We start from the raw sequence: 15,217 nt of genomic DNA on the forward strand, positions 1-15,217 counted from the left end.
TCCGCCTGAGAAAATAGTCCCTCCCCGCCACCCTCCGCTCCGCGGGAAGGGGGAAGAGGAGGGGCCGCCCACGGGGACAGCGAGTCGGCTCTCCAGGGCGAGCACCTCCTGGCGGCCATCCCGGGCGGAGAGCGGGGCGAGGCCCGAGGCGACGGCCCAGATCCCTCCGCAGCCGGCGGCCGCGCGTGCCTCGCTCCCATGGCGACCCGAACCGGACCGCCCGCTCCGGGCTCTCCCGGGTCCCACCAATCAGAAAGGGAGCGTCTCGCCGAGCGAGCCAATCAGAAGCGAGATCCGCCCGCTGCCAGGTGAGGCGCGGGAGCGGGCAAAGGCGCCTTCCCCGCTGCGTGGCGGCGGCGGCGGCGGGGGGAACTACAGCTACCGGCATCCCCCGCGCGCACACCGCCGCGCTGGGAACCGTAGTTCGGGCGCCGCGCGCGCTGCATGCTGGGAGGCGCGGCCGCCGCGGTGGCGCGCAGGCGCACTCGGGGCCGCGGCGGGGGCCGCGGCGGAGCGGGATTGGGGGGGGGGGGGGGGGTGCCTCGCCCGGGGCGGTGTTTAATCCAGTTATTGAATTAAATCCTCGTTAGCTGGGGGTTAGTATTAACTAGTGATCTAGTCTGATGTCTCTGTGACAGCCCGTTCACCGCGCAACCTCAGTGGATGCCAGGCAGCTTTATTTAACTGCAGTATTAATTTACTTTTCAATACCCTCATTCGTATATATACATATATATATAAACCTTAGATTAAGGGCCAATAAAGATGAAAGGTTTTTCCAGAGTTAGTGTTGTTCGTTAAATTTTGTAAGATTCGCCTCATTATTACACCCTACTGACTTCCCGAGGCAGAACTGACAATTTTTTTGCTTTGGTTTGCTGGTTGTAGCAAGTTCTTTCCTTATTTCATGGTATTTTAGTGAGGACTCTTTCCTTACTGAGGGGCAAATGAAATACCAGGAAAAAGAAATAGAAACACTTACACTATAAAAATGCAACTGGACTTTTATAGCCTTCCTGATGAAGGCGACCGTCTTCCTGCTGCTCCCTTGTTTTTTCTTACCATTCTTTTTACTTACCCTAGCATTATTTTCGCTGGCAAGCCCAGATCTCACCAGGAGGAAGATCTRGTTTCCAGAGAGAGGAAAATGAACGAGCTGCAGGCTTTGCTGAACAACAGCCTTATCAGAACGAAGCACGTGGAAAATGCAGCCCTCATCAACATAAACGAAAGAAAAGTCTGTGCATCAACCTTTGGCTTTAATGTAAGAGATGAGGGAGGGTCCTAGGAAGCGGGAGTGGAGGCRGAAATCTTGGGAAACCCAGAGCACAAAGTAACTGCAAGGGCAGGGAGCGCTGCAGCCTGCGAAGCTTGCTCGGTTCTTGCAGCCTCGAGCTCCACGRGTGCAGTGTTGCTGCTGTGATCAGAGGCTGATTTGTTGTGCTYATTGCTAAGTTCATGTCTTTGATCCTTGGAAGAAAGATGCCATTTAACTGGAACATTCAAGGAGTCGTTTTCCATCACCTTGGGCTCAGTGATTCCATCTACAGTAGTAAATTAGTTGCAGATAGGTCTGTTCTCTGGCGCTGAGACCTGCTGCTCAGGAGCGGCCTGTGTCCGTACTACATCCTCAACACARAGTGGCTGTAGCAAACTGCCTATGGGGAATAGAGTCCTGGCCCACTCTAATTCCCAAACTGTGCCAGGGAGTTGTTTGGAAAAGTACTTGCTGGCCCCTGCCAAAACTATACCTGAGACTGTTATAGCAGTACCCAGAACTGTTCCTTAGTGCCTTTCATTTTCTAGTATAGATGTAGTTTATGTTTTCACTGTCCCCCACACCAGAGAGTCATCTCCATGTCGTTGCAAGATACCACTTCCTTTCCTAATCCCTACAACACCAGTTTTCAGGCATTCCCATGCAGTTTTTACAGAGGTACATGTTGCTTTCCTCTGAAGAACATGTTGAGAAGATGCAGCGTTTGTTAAGGTATTCTCATCCCTAGGGGYAGAACCTCAACAGAGGAAATTGTCATCAGTCCACTAGGCAAAGCAGTAGTCTTTAATATGTAAATGATCATTAATATCTAACACAGCTTTTAGACAGTCCAGCCTGCTGGCTGTTCAGCAAGGCAGATTACATGCTGAGGTCTAGAACAAAGTCCTCCACTGSTCTAAACTGTCACAAGCTCATTGASCTGAAATAATTTCAGGCSAGAAGGGATCATTGGATCATCCTATCCAACCAGCTGTATATAAATCTGCCATTTCATTGACTCGATTACACATAAGCTGAGCCCAAGAGCTCATTGACATGAATGGATTTTTGACAGTCTGACTCAGCTTGAAATGAGGTCCTGGTTTCTGTGTACACTGCTCCATTGAGATGTGAGGATGTAGCCTCCTGGATTTGGTAGAAGTTACATTTCCGCAATTAAATATTAAGAGTATTTGAAATTGGCATCCTTGTGGCTCTGCACAGGCCCAGGGGAAGGCAGAGTCCTGTACTACAATACCTTTAAACTGAAGAGTCCAGTCACCACTGGGTATATTGCTTACTCAGAGAAATGTCACTGACTAATGGAAGTATTAGACAGTAATCACAGCCTAAGCAGAGTATTTCAGCTGATACACTGAAAATAAAGTGTACAGTATGCAGTATACCTCACCGTACAGAGACTAGAAGTCTAGTTTCAAAGCCAGGCAGATTTTTTTTCCTTTACTTTAAGATATCACAATTATAATCATAGTTAATCACAGTTAATTGTTACAGTCACAGTTAACTGTAAAAGAAAGTGGGAGGGTGGAAATGTGTTTGTGATGGCAAGGACATATACTGTTGGTCCATAACACTGAATCTTATAAACACAGGTGCCCGAAGAGAACGCTTTAAACCTTATCTATGCTTTCTACAAGAACTTAATGCAAGTGAGGAGGGAAGGGCTCTACTTCAAGGAGAAGTACTACAAATGTGTCCGAGCAGATGAGCATTCCATCTATCTTCAAAAYGTACGTTGGCAGGAACTACCACAGTCCAGAGAAATTTATTTGGAAAGAATTCCTACCTTCTTCCCTTGTTGTCTGGTTATATAAATATCTTAACACAAGTAGAAATCCTTCACAGGTTTCTTTCTTTCTGCTGATACTACCTTCTCAGTAGGTGTGGAATGAAATCAGTGCAGAATACAAAAATTGTCAGCTGTATAATACAAATGAAACGGGTAACACCATTCATTTCAAGTTAATCAAATTACGTTTTTTTCAATTAAGCCAGAGAAGAATGTTTTACCCGCACTTCTCTTTACCCGCACAATCATGTGCCTTTAGAGTAAGCAAAAYGTTAAAGCTTGTTAGTACGAGTTCTCCCTTTTACAGCTGTGTGCAAAACCAGGATCAAATGCTCAGAGGGTGCAATTTTGTGGTGACATCAGTGGCCAAATTTCAGTGGACCACTTACCACCTATCATTCAATATTTGAATTAAAAGCCATAAGTATAGATCTCAGTGTTTCCATCTAGATCTACAYTGTGCCATTATAAAATCTCAGTCAATTCCTGTTTCAATTAGATGTCCCTCTTTTAAAATCTTACAGTAAGTTTTTCTCTGGTATGAAGTGATTCCTTCACATCTGCGTACATATATGAGCCATACAGCCTTACTTGTACGCCCCTCAYACCAGCTGAAGTGCTTCTCAAATCCTCCTGTGACTCTCCCTAATCTGGTGAAAAATACCTTTTTTGGAGGGGGGGGAGGGGAGGTTCTTGCCACATTAAGGAATTAATCAGGTCGTAGAAGGGCCTGGCAAGCACTGGGACCAGCAGAAGGTGGTGGGAGCTGGGAGCTGGCTTGAGGGAGGGAAGGGACTTGGGTGAGCAAGACCATGTGTGGCAGAGCTCTTAGATCAGCTTACCTGCCTTGTAGGACTCCAGGCTCCGTAATTCACCTATGAAATTCAGAAATAGAAACTGAGAACATAACTGCTTGCAGCTGTTCCCTGGATGGCCGAATTTTGTTACTGCTGAGTCACACAATCTGAAGTAAATACACCCAAGTCAGTGTTACTGGGGTTGTCTTGCTCTTCTTCCTGTCCCCAGTAAATCCACCCTTGAAATGTGCTAAGCAGAAATGGCTGAGCAACTCTTAAATTTGGATTCTTTTTCAGAAAATGCAATGCTTTTCAATGGCTTTTTCCCATTCGTTATTACAGATCAGTGAGGTAGAGTTTGACATGTAGGCTTCAAGAAACATTTTCATTTAACCATGCTTTTGCATATTATATTGAGTACTAGGATAAAACGTCTTCAAAATTTTGTGCATAATACCTGAATACAAGTGAGACTATGCAGTATAATACACCATTTGGTAGACTTGCTTTAACAGTCAATAGTATTCAAAACATGTACTATCAATGTTTGTCTGCATCCAGGGTTAGACTTCCAGAGAGAATTCACCTTTCTGCAGGAAAACTTCTACAGGTATCATAAAAAAAAATGCCTGTAATTAGCCCAAATTGTAAAACTGTATGTATGTATATATATATTTTTGAACCTTGTAATTTTACACTGATTTTCTTCATTATCTAGCCAGATGGAGGCTTGATAGTTGTGAAGACAAAGACTTTCATCCTGGTTGCTACTTACAGAGCAGGCATGTATCCCAGTGTGTGTGTAGAAGCTGTGGAGAAATTAGGTAAGAGAAATATGTGCATCTGCATTTGCATGTTGGCAGCTCATGGAGTAGCTGTGCCCCTGCAGGCAGTTTCAGACATTAATGTGACAAATTACAAAATCCTGGAAATCTGTGAAATTGTGTATAGATATAGATCATTGATACATGGCTAAACCTGGTCATGTCCCGCTGGGCTATGTACATATGCTCCAAAGCCTCTACRAGTATGAACAGGGAGCCTTGCAGAACTCGCTTTCCTTGGCCTTTCTGGCACATTGCCTGGGACAAGTTTTCTGTAAGCTACCCTAATGTGTCCTGCCACACACACTGCCTTAACCGCCTGTAATTAATGCTAATAAAATCAACCCAGTATCTTAAGGACGCTGTCTCAGAGCATCAGCTTTGAAACACTTATTCACAGTCCAATTCTTCAAAAAACACATAAGCACTGTAAGGGTTTCAAGCTCTCTCTCCTTAGGGCTTGTTTCCATCTAGGCCAGTGTTAAAGAATGTTACTAAATCTAAGAATTGGACTTTATATTTTAAATTGATTTCAGACTGAATCTGTTGGATCTGCTAAAGATGGAGCTGGAGCGTATCCAAAAGGTGCCTTTGTGTTATTTAGCCTCATGTCAGCCTAGCTGACTCAGTAGCCATATCACAATTCATACTAGCTTCTCTGCTGCCATGGGAGGAAGGGAGAAAGTGTAAAGTTGGGAGACTGCAAAAAAAGCTAGCACTTGTAAAATTCTGTAACAACTGGCACACAAGTTGCTTGGTCTTACAAATAGCTACATTGCCTGTAGTGGCCTGGTGTTCTTGAATAAAGTCTAAAGCCTGTTTTCAGGGTCAGATTTTCAGTGGTTTAGATGATGTGTATTTTTGGAGCTTGTTCTTCTGGATGATTTCTTTGTGCAGAGAAAACAAAATAGCATTGAGTTTTCTTTGCATCTTTTCTGCAAATGATTTATGCTTACAGAATCACAGAATGGTTGAGGGTGGAAGGGACCTCTGGAGATCATCTATTTCAACGCTCTTGCTAAAGCAGGGTCATCTAAAGCATATCGCACAGGATCGTGCCCAGGCAGGTTTTGAATATCTCTAGAGAAGGAGACTCCACAACCTCTCTGGGCAACCCGTTCCAGTGCTCTGTCACCCTTACAGTAAAGTAGTTTCCTGTGTTCACTTTGTCCTTGTTGCCTTTTGTCCTGCCACTGGGCACCACTGAAGAGTCCGGCCCCATCCTCTTGACACCTTCCCTTTAGATATTTGTCGACATTGATAAGATCCCCCCTCAGTCTTCTCTTCTCCAGGCCAAACAGGCCTAGCTGTCACAGCCGTTCCTCATAGGAGAGATGCTTCAGTYCCCTAATCATCTTCAAAGCCCTACGCTGGACTCTTTTCAGCAGTTCCATGTCTCTCTYGTACTGGGGAGCCCAGAACTGGACGCAGTACTGCAGATGTGCCCTCACAAGGGCTGAGGAGAGGGGCAGGATCACCTCCCTCGACCAAGAGTGGCTACACTCTTGCTAATGCACCCCAGGAGACCATTGGCCTTCTTGGCCACAAGGGCACATTGCCCCCAGCTTGTGCTGATGTGTGGGGTTATTCCTCCTTAGGTGCAGGACCCTGCGCTTGCCTTTGTTGAACTTCAGGATRTTCCTCCCTCCCAACCCTCCAGCCTGTCCAGGTCTCTYTGAATGGCAGCACAGCCCTCAGGTGTRTCAGCCACTCCTCCCAGCTTGGTATCATCAGCAAACTTGCTGAGGAGGCACTCTGTCCCCTCATCCAGGTCAATGACTGACCAATACTACCAGTACTGACCCTTGGGGGGACACTACTAGCTACAGGCCTCCAATTAGACTCTGCACTAGTGATCACAATCCTCTGATCTCTGCCTTTCAGCCAGTTCTCAGTCCACCTCAAAGAAAAAATGACCAGGTGCTGAAAGTGTTCATTGTTTATTCTGTAGAATAGATAAGACCTCATAAATATAGGTACTAATATTTTTAATGTTCAGCTAGAAATGCTGCTATCTGTTCAATTACAACATGGTCTGCAGTAGATTTGAACATGAAAAAATGCATCTCTATTAAAAGTATTTGATTTCTATCATTGTTGATCTTTTTTTTAATGTTTTTGTAGCGGACTACTTTAGAGAGAAGGGTAGCTGAATCAGCAGAAAACTTGAACTTCATCAAGCTTATGGGACTGTGCACTGGGAAATCAAGTACAGAAATTTGAAGTATTATCAAATTCAAGCAAGAAACTGTCTGCTGTTTTACAATATCCCAACTGCTGAGTGAAGCCTCTAGTGGGGAGAGAATCAGACAAAATCCTGCTGGCTTTTCTTGGGAGTTAAGTAAGGTTCTTCTGTTTTTTCAATAGCACTGCTCATAAGAGGACTACGCTAAAGTAAGTTTCTTAATCGAGAGTGATGTCCTCAAGACATTTGGTTTAAGATGCTTTTCTTGATCTTTCATATGTTGTCTTTTAGCCTATTGCCAGATAAGAAAATTAGGAATCTCCTTATATAGAGACAGCTCTCCCATAGCATTTCTCTCAGGAAATGGTTGTATTGCCCTGCATACCTTTGAATGTTATAAATAAAACACTTTTTTAACATACCATTCTGCATTGTCATTGACTGCAATACAAAGTTTAAAACTGGATTGTGGAGCTCTCTCTTCCTTCTTTGCTCTTCTGAGGAAGAGGGAAAATGTTATTACCAGGCTTTAATGAGACTTTTSAAATTGTTGGACCACAAAGAATCCATGTGGGAGTGAATCCATTGCTGTAGAGRGGACAACTGAGGCTCTGGCTATACCATCCAGTGAAGAACAAGCTCAAGAAGACCAGGCCCCATGATCTGTGCAGAAACAAGTGTGGTACCAGCTTCTGAAGTCCTGTAAGAACAAAAGAATTTTTAGCTCATTTGTTTTAAAATGAGTTTGGTTTCAAAGAAATGTTTAAAAGCCTGAATCAAAAAATCTCAAAATCAAGAGGAAAAAAATCCAGCGGAGAATCCCACACAGGGACAGGCATACATGTAATTTCTTATATACTCTGAAGTGTTATTTTTGTTCCCTGAGGACTCAAATACTGAAGAGCTGGCAAGTAGGATATGGAGAAAGAAGTAATCTGATCCTTCTCCCACTGTGGGAAACGGTAAAGCTCAACAAAGAGGTGAGATGAGGCAGCTGAAACATCAGGTAGAAATGCAATGGGGTGATGGACACGAAACAGTAATCTAAGTGTTGTGCTCTTGCGGGAAGGAGTGCACGATAAACCCTCCAGAGGTGGATAGATAGCATAGGCACTAGTAACAGCTCACATGCCCTTAATGCAATTTAAGTAAAACCAGTCCACACTATTCCGAGTTCAGAAGACCAAGCAGCGATTAAATACTTTGCTTGGGAACAAACAGATACATGCAGGTTGCACAGACAGACATCAAACTGCTCAGTACAAGCATAGACCAAACTTCCCTGTTTCCCGTGGGGGGAAGGTTCATCTTCTRCCTCGTCGTCAGAGGGAAAAGGAGATTTCTGCCTCCATCAGTGGAATAAACAAGTCTGTAGGAAGAAGTAAAGGTCAAATGAACCARTATTTCTGACTCTGTTTGTGGTTTTCCCCCCAACATAAAGCACAGCTTCCTCCTTTCCACCCCCTTGACTTGCTTGGGAATAGATGATTCTAGGGGCTGAGCTTGGAGAGGAGGAAATGGGATCAAACTCCGTTCCTAAGAACAGGTTGAGGTTCATCCCACCGGAGAAAGTGTTTTGCTACATTCCAGGAAAAAGGTGAGTCATAAATAGTAGCCAAGACCCAAATATTTGCTTTAAATTGTTGTTTTGRGCCACTGCTAACTGATCTGATGATCTGAAATAGTTGCACTTAGGGGAAACTTGGTTTTTGAAATGGATTGATTTTAAAATCACTCTCTGGTCAAAAAGTCACTGTCCATCTCTGGAATTCAGGGGGTGAAGCAAAAAGAGGAATGAGCAAGATTTCCTATTCTTATTCACTTGTGTGCATTTGAAGGCGATGCAGGTATTGGTATCTTCACTATACTTATTTTTCTTACACCTCTGTGGGTCTACCTCTAGCAACAAAGAAGAGCATTTATTAAAAATGTGGTTTTGTGGACTGTGGGGTAGATATAACTCTCTAAAAAGCCCTAATTTTGCATCTGTTTTTTAATTCACTGAATTTGGAAAAGAGAATGATGACATGTATGATACGGTATCTGGTGGCCTCTTGTTGCAGCAGAGCTGGCTTCCCATTCAATTTCTGTGCTAATATAGGCAAATTTAATGGAATTAGAATAAATGATGTAACTGAAAACAACGAACAGTTGTCAGAAATAAAAGCCTTTTTTTACTTTAAATCTTATATTAATAATTAGTGCCAATTGTTTATTCACCATAAAATAGCCATACAGCACCACCCTGTGGGGACTGACACTTCCAAGGGTTCAAGGGGTTGGCTGTTCTGTGTATTTAGTYTTACCCCAAACATTTAAGCATGCACTTATCTCGTGCAGGTATCATAATCCAAGTAATTTTACAGAGGGAATTRGGGTGTATCACATAATGCGTTTACTTGGCCAGGGTGTGGCTCAGAGCCTTGCCCTGCACTCGCGCATGGGCAGGAGGTCTATGTTGTATTCAGTATGGGAAATAACACAGAAATTCCYTTCGTCATCTGTCTTCTTCTCTTCCTCTTCCACCCAGCACCCCTGTGGCCGGAGGGACAACTCCTCCAGATGTGATTTTGCCAGGTGGACAAACACTTGGCAATTCAGCACATCTTAACAAGCTCTTGGTGCCACAAGGAAGGGACCCAGAAATGCTGTTTCTGAGGAGTTTCATTGAAGTTTCCTGTGAGCATGGCACCCCTTACTACAGCAGGTCAGGTGGACAGGAATCTCCTGCTGAGGCATGGAAAATACATAGGAAAAAATTCCTTGAGCAGGGAGGTTGGACTAGRTGATCTCCAGAGGTCCCTTCCAACCTTACCAATTCTATGGTCTTTCATTCACGCTAACTCACTTGTATTTCTGGGCATATCCCCAAGTTACCATCCAAGGACTGAATCATAAAGCAACACTTGCATGATTTTAAGTGTGTCGAACAAAGAATCTTTCTGCTAGGGATTTTAAAATCCTGTCTACATCTACCGTTTTAAGGGCTTGTAAAGTCTTTTGAGCACTGGGGCCCTAATTTTGCAGTAAGTCCCAAGCACAGGCATTTTTTTTCATTTGCATGCTACATTTTACAGTTAACACAGGTGGGCAGGCAGTGCTGGAGCCACACATCGCCAGTTCTGTGTAGGCTCAAGGCCTATGACTTGATGCAACGTGATCTTTTTGGTTTACCAAATGGCTTTTGCAACAGCGTGCAGCGGCCCAATTCTAATGTATTTMATTGCATTGTGACTCCTTAGCTTTCACTTTCACCTTCAAACTATTTCAGTTTGTATTATCTGTCTGCAAGTGGTGTCTGTGGAGCCCTCTGTCCTTCAGAGATACTGAGGCTTAGTGGTGGTTGCAGATCACAGTACCTTAACACTGAACAGAGATTGTCCAGCAACTTGTAAGTTTGTCTGCCTTCATGCTATTTTTGATTCTTCTTTTTTTTTAAGAGAAAATGTTGGCAGTGTATTTTGATTGTCCAGGAGGTCCAGAGAATCTCTATGTGAAAGAAGTGATGAAACCACATCCAGGAGAAGGAGAAGTGCTCGTGAAGGTCTCTGCCAGCGCTCTGAATAGGGCTGATTTACTTCAGGTATGTGTAYATTAAGTGAATTTATGCACCTGAAAGCAACCTCAAATTGCCAAGTCCTCACCTAAAGTCTTGAGAAACCTGAAAAGTTAAAAGAGACCTGTGAGCATTTGGATGGGAGACTTCCAAGGAAATGTTCATAGGGCTGCAAGAAGAGATGTGTGTTGAATCAGCAGGTAAATGTCTCTCTCTGGGTCATTGCGATGCTGGGACCATGGGGCTTCTGCGTGGCAGGGAAAGGCAGCTGTCTTTTGCTAAGAGATGTAAGACTGGAGCCCCAGTCTGTCTGGATGCTTAGACCATTCCTTGGGCATTAGAGATGAATACAGAAACATTTCTTTGGCTGAAGTCCAACATGGAAAAATTGCATTCCATCAAACTCTTGTCCGAGCTGTTCTAATTTGGGCTGAAAGGCATGCTCTGCAACCGGAGACCCTAACATCTCCCTCTCTCTTGTTTTGTTTTGTCTTAGAGGAGAGGGAAGTATCCTCCCCCCAAAGGAGCAAGTGAAATTTTAGGCTTAGAAGCAGCTGGAATTGTGGCTGGGCTTGGACCTGGTTGCAAGGGCCAGTGGAAGATCGGYGATGCAGTAATGGCTCTGCTCTCCGGGGGCGGCCAGGCAGAATATGTTACAGTACCCGAAGGCTATCTGATGCCCATTCCAGACAATATGACTTTTATTCAGGCTGCAGCCATTCCYGAAGCCTGGCTAACAGCCTTTCAGTTGCTGCATTTTGTAGGTAAGATAYGCATTTGAAAATCCATCCCATCAAAACAGCTGGTTTTCATTTATTTTATTAAATGCTCTGGGTTTTTTTTGCCTCCATTCAAATGTTGTTTACTTCCGAAGAGCCTTTTCTCTGTCGCTTAATTCATAAAGTCTTTTTACTTACCAGGTCAAAAGTAGGTAYACCAGACCCCAATTCTGAAACACTGGCCACAAATTTCCATTAAGCCTAAACCCTGAAATAACTTATGTGTTCTCTAAACTGCTGAAAAATTCTATGACAGAAGATTTGACTTCACCGCAAGGATGACCATATCATGAACTTGCTCACTAAGATTTGTCAGACTATGTCCTGTGTTGCCTGTGGAATTATATTAGGCAACACCTTCTTGTACCTTGGTTCAGAAAAAAAAAATATTTGTAGGTAAAATTCCCTCTTAGCTGATTTAAAACAAACACAAGCTTACATTCTTCATTTTTAAAATATGCTACAGAGACGCTAGCAGTAGCACTTTCCAGGGTTTTCTTCAGCTGACAAATATCCTTTTCTAGGCTTTTCAGCAGTAGTACTTGAAAGCTTCACTAGAAAACAGGAGTACAAAGAAGTAACTCTTCTCACTATCCTGAATGCAGGCTCAATTTCAGGACAGAAGTGCACCAGCTGAGGAGCACTGTGAAGCTTGCCTTGTTTCTTGGAGGTCTGTAGTCAATTAGGACCACGTCTCAAGGACTGTTAGGTGTCCAACTTCCAGCAGCGCTCAGTACGACACAAACAAATACATTAGTACAACTGGTAGATGGTAAAACAATAGGTAGAATTGGTCCTTGAAGATATGACTTCTAGAAGAAGCCTGGAAGAATGCCTAGAAGAGTGACTTCTGGCATTTCTGTGCTGTTGAGTGCCTGGTTTCTCGGTATTAACTGAGTGTATTTTCTGTTGCTAGCAGGTGACAGTCCCAGTACAAAAAGGCTTAGTGCACTCACCTAAGCCACTTTGTCATGGTTGCCCAGAACTGGACAGGGCTAACTGAAGCCATKCTAATGAAGTCAACAAAATGAAATTCTGGCTGTACAGTGGTAGTTTTATTAGCTCTGGATTAGTTTCTTTTAATAAGGATATGAATTGGTCAAAACCAACTGATCGAGGACATCTCTTTCAGCTTGCTATTCAGTTTTGTCCCTGTTGAACCTGTTTTAATCCAAAGGTGATGTCAAATGGTAATCAGTTCCCTTATGCCCTCCTTCAGGTAAAATACAGAAGGGTGAGACAGTGTTGATCCACGCTGGCGCTAGTGGAGTTGGTATAGCAGCCATTCAGCTGGTAAGACTGGCGAAAGCTATTCCCATTGTAACAGCAGGAACTGAAGAGAAACTCAAAGTAACAGCAAACCATGGAGCAGCTGCGGGGTTCAACTACAAGACAGAAGATTTTAGTGAAAAAGTCTTGGCATTCACCCAAGGTAAGATCCTCTAAGTGAAAGATACTACATTGAGGAACAGTCTGTACCTCCTAAAGCAAAAATGCAATTTCAACCAGGAGTTTTCATCACCTTTTCAAAGAGACTGATTTTGCAGAGACACATGACTGACTGCCAATTTTTCGTTCTCCCTCTGGTGCTGGACAGAGTTAGGAATCCATCGTATTGAGTCTGCTATACAAGAGATATTGAGAAGTCTTATGCTAAAAGTCTTATGCCTTCTTTTTTTCCCAAGAATGACAAGCTCCTGGCCAAATTCCACATTGGTTTACTAAATCCTACCTCATCTCAATTAAATGTGACATTCTTTACTTCCTATTCTAACMTTCCTTTAAGTATTGTACACGACATTTTATCTTGGAAAGTATTGATTTCCACAGAACTCTAGCTGCACTTGCAAAAACAGACTCAAAATCAGAATAGCATTTCTTTAACAGGCATGGATTTAGCAGGGCGATTTTRTCTTAGTCAGTGAAAGACCAGACAGTTAGTAATGACTGTTATTAGCACAACCTAATGTCCTGTTCAGCCCAAGAATGTATCTTTCATTAGTTTAATTGGGCTTTTTTTCTGCAGGGACTCCCCTTGGCTTTGTGTTTATGCATGCTTATATTCTTTTTGCTTTCACAAATTTAATTGGGGAAACAAATCCTAGCATTTGTCTTTGTGAATATTTGAATGCAGGCAAAAAAACTTAAGTTTTCTTACTGTTAGAAAAAAATAGCTTTCTCTAAGCATTTAGGACATAGTTTATAATGGGGCTTTGCAGTTGAATATACATATATATGTGTGTGCGTGTGTCATTCTTTTTTTGTGCCTGATTCTAAAATTCTTTACAAATCATTGTTCCAAATCCTAATTTCACTAGAATGATTTAAATAAGAATTGCAGGATTGACTCTGTACCTATAAAGAACAAGGTTTTAGTGTTGTCTGAAATTACCCTACATTTAATGGATCCAGCTACATTTTCTAAACTCTTTTCTGTTTCCAYTTGAGGTTCTGGAGTAGACATTATTTTAGATTGTGTTGGCAGCTCATACTGGGAGAAGAATCTCGACTGTCTGAGTACTGATGGCCGGTGGATTATATATGGACTACTGAGTGGAGGTGAAATACATGGAGATTTGTTTGCAAGGCTGCTTTCCAAAAGAGGGAGCATCCATACAAGTCTATTAAGATCACGAGAAGAAGAGGCAAGTGATGAGTATCAACACTGTATACAGTTTGATCTTAAAAGCTATGATAATTTCGAGAGCTTTCTTCTGATACGTGTGCTGAAGCAGAATCTAAAGCATTATCACCAGAGAAAGCGACACCTTGAACTGTTATTATTTACTTTGGAAAACATTGCAAAAATAAGTTATATTTTCCTTTTTCTACTCGCATCAAATGCTTCCTGTTTATAACTACTGAAATCAGAGGAATAATACCCAGGATTAAAGATATGTACTTCTTAAGTACTGTACTTGAAAAATTAGTCCTAAAAGAAGTAAAATGTAAAAGATCAGACAACTTAAAGTTAGGGCAGGGGAGAGAAGAACCCCTATTAAATGACCCAGAGCCACATTTTTCAGAATAGAGACCAAGTCCACTTGRATGCCCCAAAATTATCAATAAAAATGACTTTATTTAGAATATTCTCAGATATTACATAAAAAGACAGTTGTGTAGTGCCCTAGGCAGGATTCTCTCCAAGAGCTAATCCATAATAGTCTCAGGAGTTTTATCAATTTGAGTTTTAAATGATTCTACCTCAAGATGATTCTACCATTTGTCCTGGAAGAGAATTTCATCCTCTGGCAATATAATTCATCTAGAAGTTTTCTTCTCCTTTGCAGTTTACACCTTGTAGCTGTTTATATGTCTGTCTCCCTCTGATACTGTCCGAAAATTAAGAGTTTCTCTGAGAATCGCACTCATTTTATGCGCTCTGCATTGAGACACCTCAGTGAATGAAACGATTGGGAATAATCTTCCAAATGCTCTCATTTTTCTTCAGTAYAAGGAGCAGCTGGTGAAAGCCTTCACGGAGAGCGTGCTGCCACATTTCTCCRGAGGGGCCTGCCCCTGTCTCCATCCGCTTGTGGACAGCATTTACCCTCTGGGCAAGATTGTGGAGGCACACAGGTTAATGGAAGAAAACAAGAATATCGGCAAAGTTATCATCGAAATGCCTCCTTCGTCTTAGCGGAAGGCCTGCTGCTGTAGTTGCTCCACGAGCAGGTTTGCTACGGATGTTGCACAAACGGGGCGGCCGCCGTTCCGGCTCCCGGGTTTGGGGCGACCCGTCACGGAAGGAGCACAGAAATGAGGAAGAAGCCAAAAAGCYCCTGCAGGGCCCTGCTAATAAAAACACACAAGCTGAAGCTTCGGCCTTCGTGCCTTAAACGCGCGAGTAAAATTGCGGCGCGTGCCGCTGAGGRCAGGCTGAGGTGCCGCGCGCCCAGCCTCAGCTTTGGGCTCATTTGTGGCCATTTTTCCCCCCCCCTCCTTAGAGGTTTTCCTGGCCCAGGCTACGGAGCGCGGCCGGGGCCATGTCTGGGGGCGGGGAACGGG

At 43.3% G+C, this 15,217-nt stretch overlaps 1 protein-coding gene across 2 annotated transcripts; it reads left to right on the forward strand.

Annotated features, from left to right (window-relative positions):
* The first annotated feature begins 50 nt into the window (after positions 1-50).
* On the forward strand, positions 51-15,027 carry TP53I3 (tumor protein p53 inducible protein 3). Of its 2 annotated transcripts, XM_085320367.1 has the most exons (9): positions 51-308; positions 1,084-1,264; positions 2,872-3,009; positions 4,584-4,689; positions 10,315-10,457; positions 10,927-11,194; positions 12,429-12,641; positions 13,658-13,854; positions 14,661-15,027. In XM_085320367.1, exons 1-9 carry the CDS (start codon positions 199-201, stop codon positions 14,847-14,849), a joined length of 1,545 nt encoding a protein of 514 aa, XP_085176493.1. In that variant the 5' UTR covers positions 51-198; the 3' UTR covers positions 14,850-15,027. The 2 variants fall into 2 exon arrangements, with proteins under 2 accessions (XP_085176493.1, XP_085176492.1); XM_085320366.1 differs by lacking the exons at positions 51-308; positions 1,084-1,264; positions 2,872-3,009; positions 4,584-4,689 and adding an exon at positions 8,376-8,471.
* Positions 15,028-15,217: the final 190 nt, after the last annotated feature.

Source organism: Rhea americana, unplaced genomic scaffold (assembly GCF_003343005.1).
Source record: "Rhea americana isolate MKP2758 unplaced genomic scaffold, rheAme1 scaffold_63, whole genome shotgun sequence".
NCBI lineage: Eukaryota > Metazoa > Chordata > Aves > Rheiformes > Rheidae > Rhea > Rhea americana.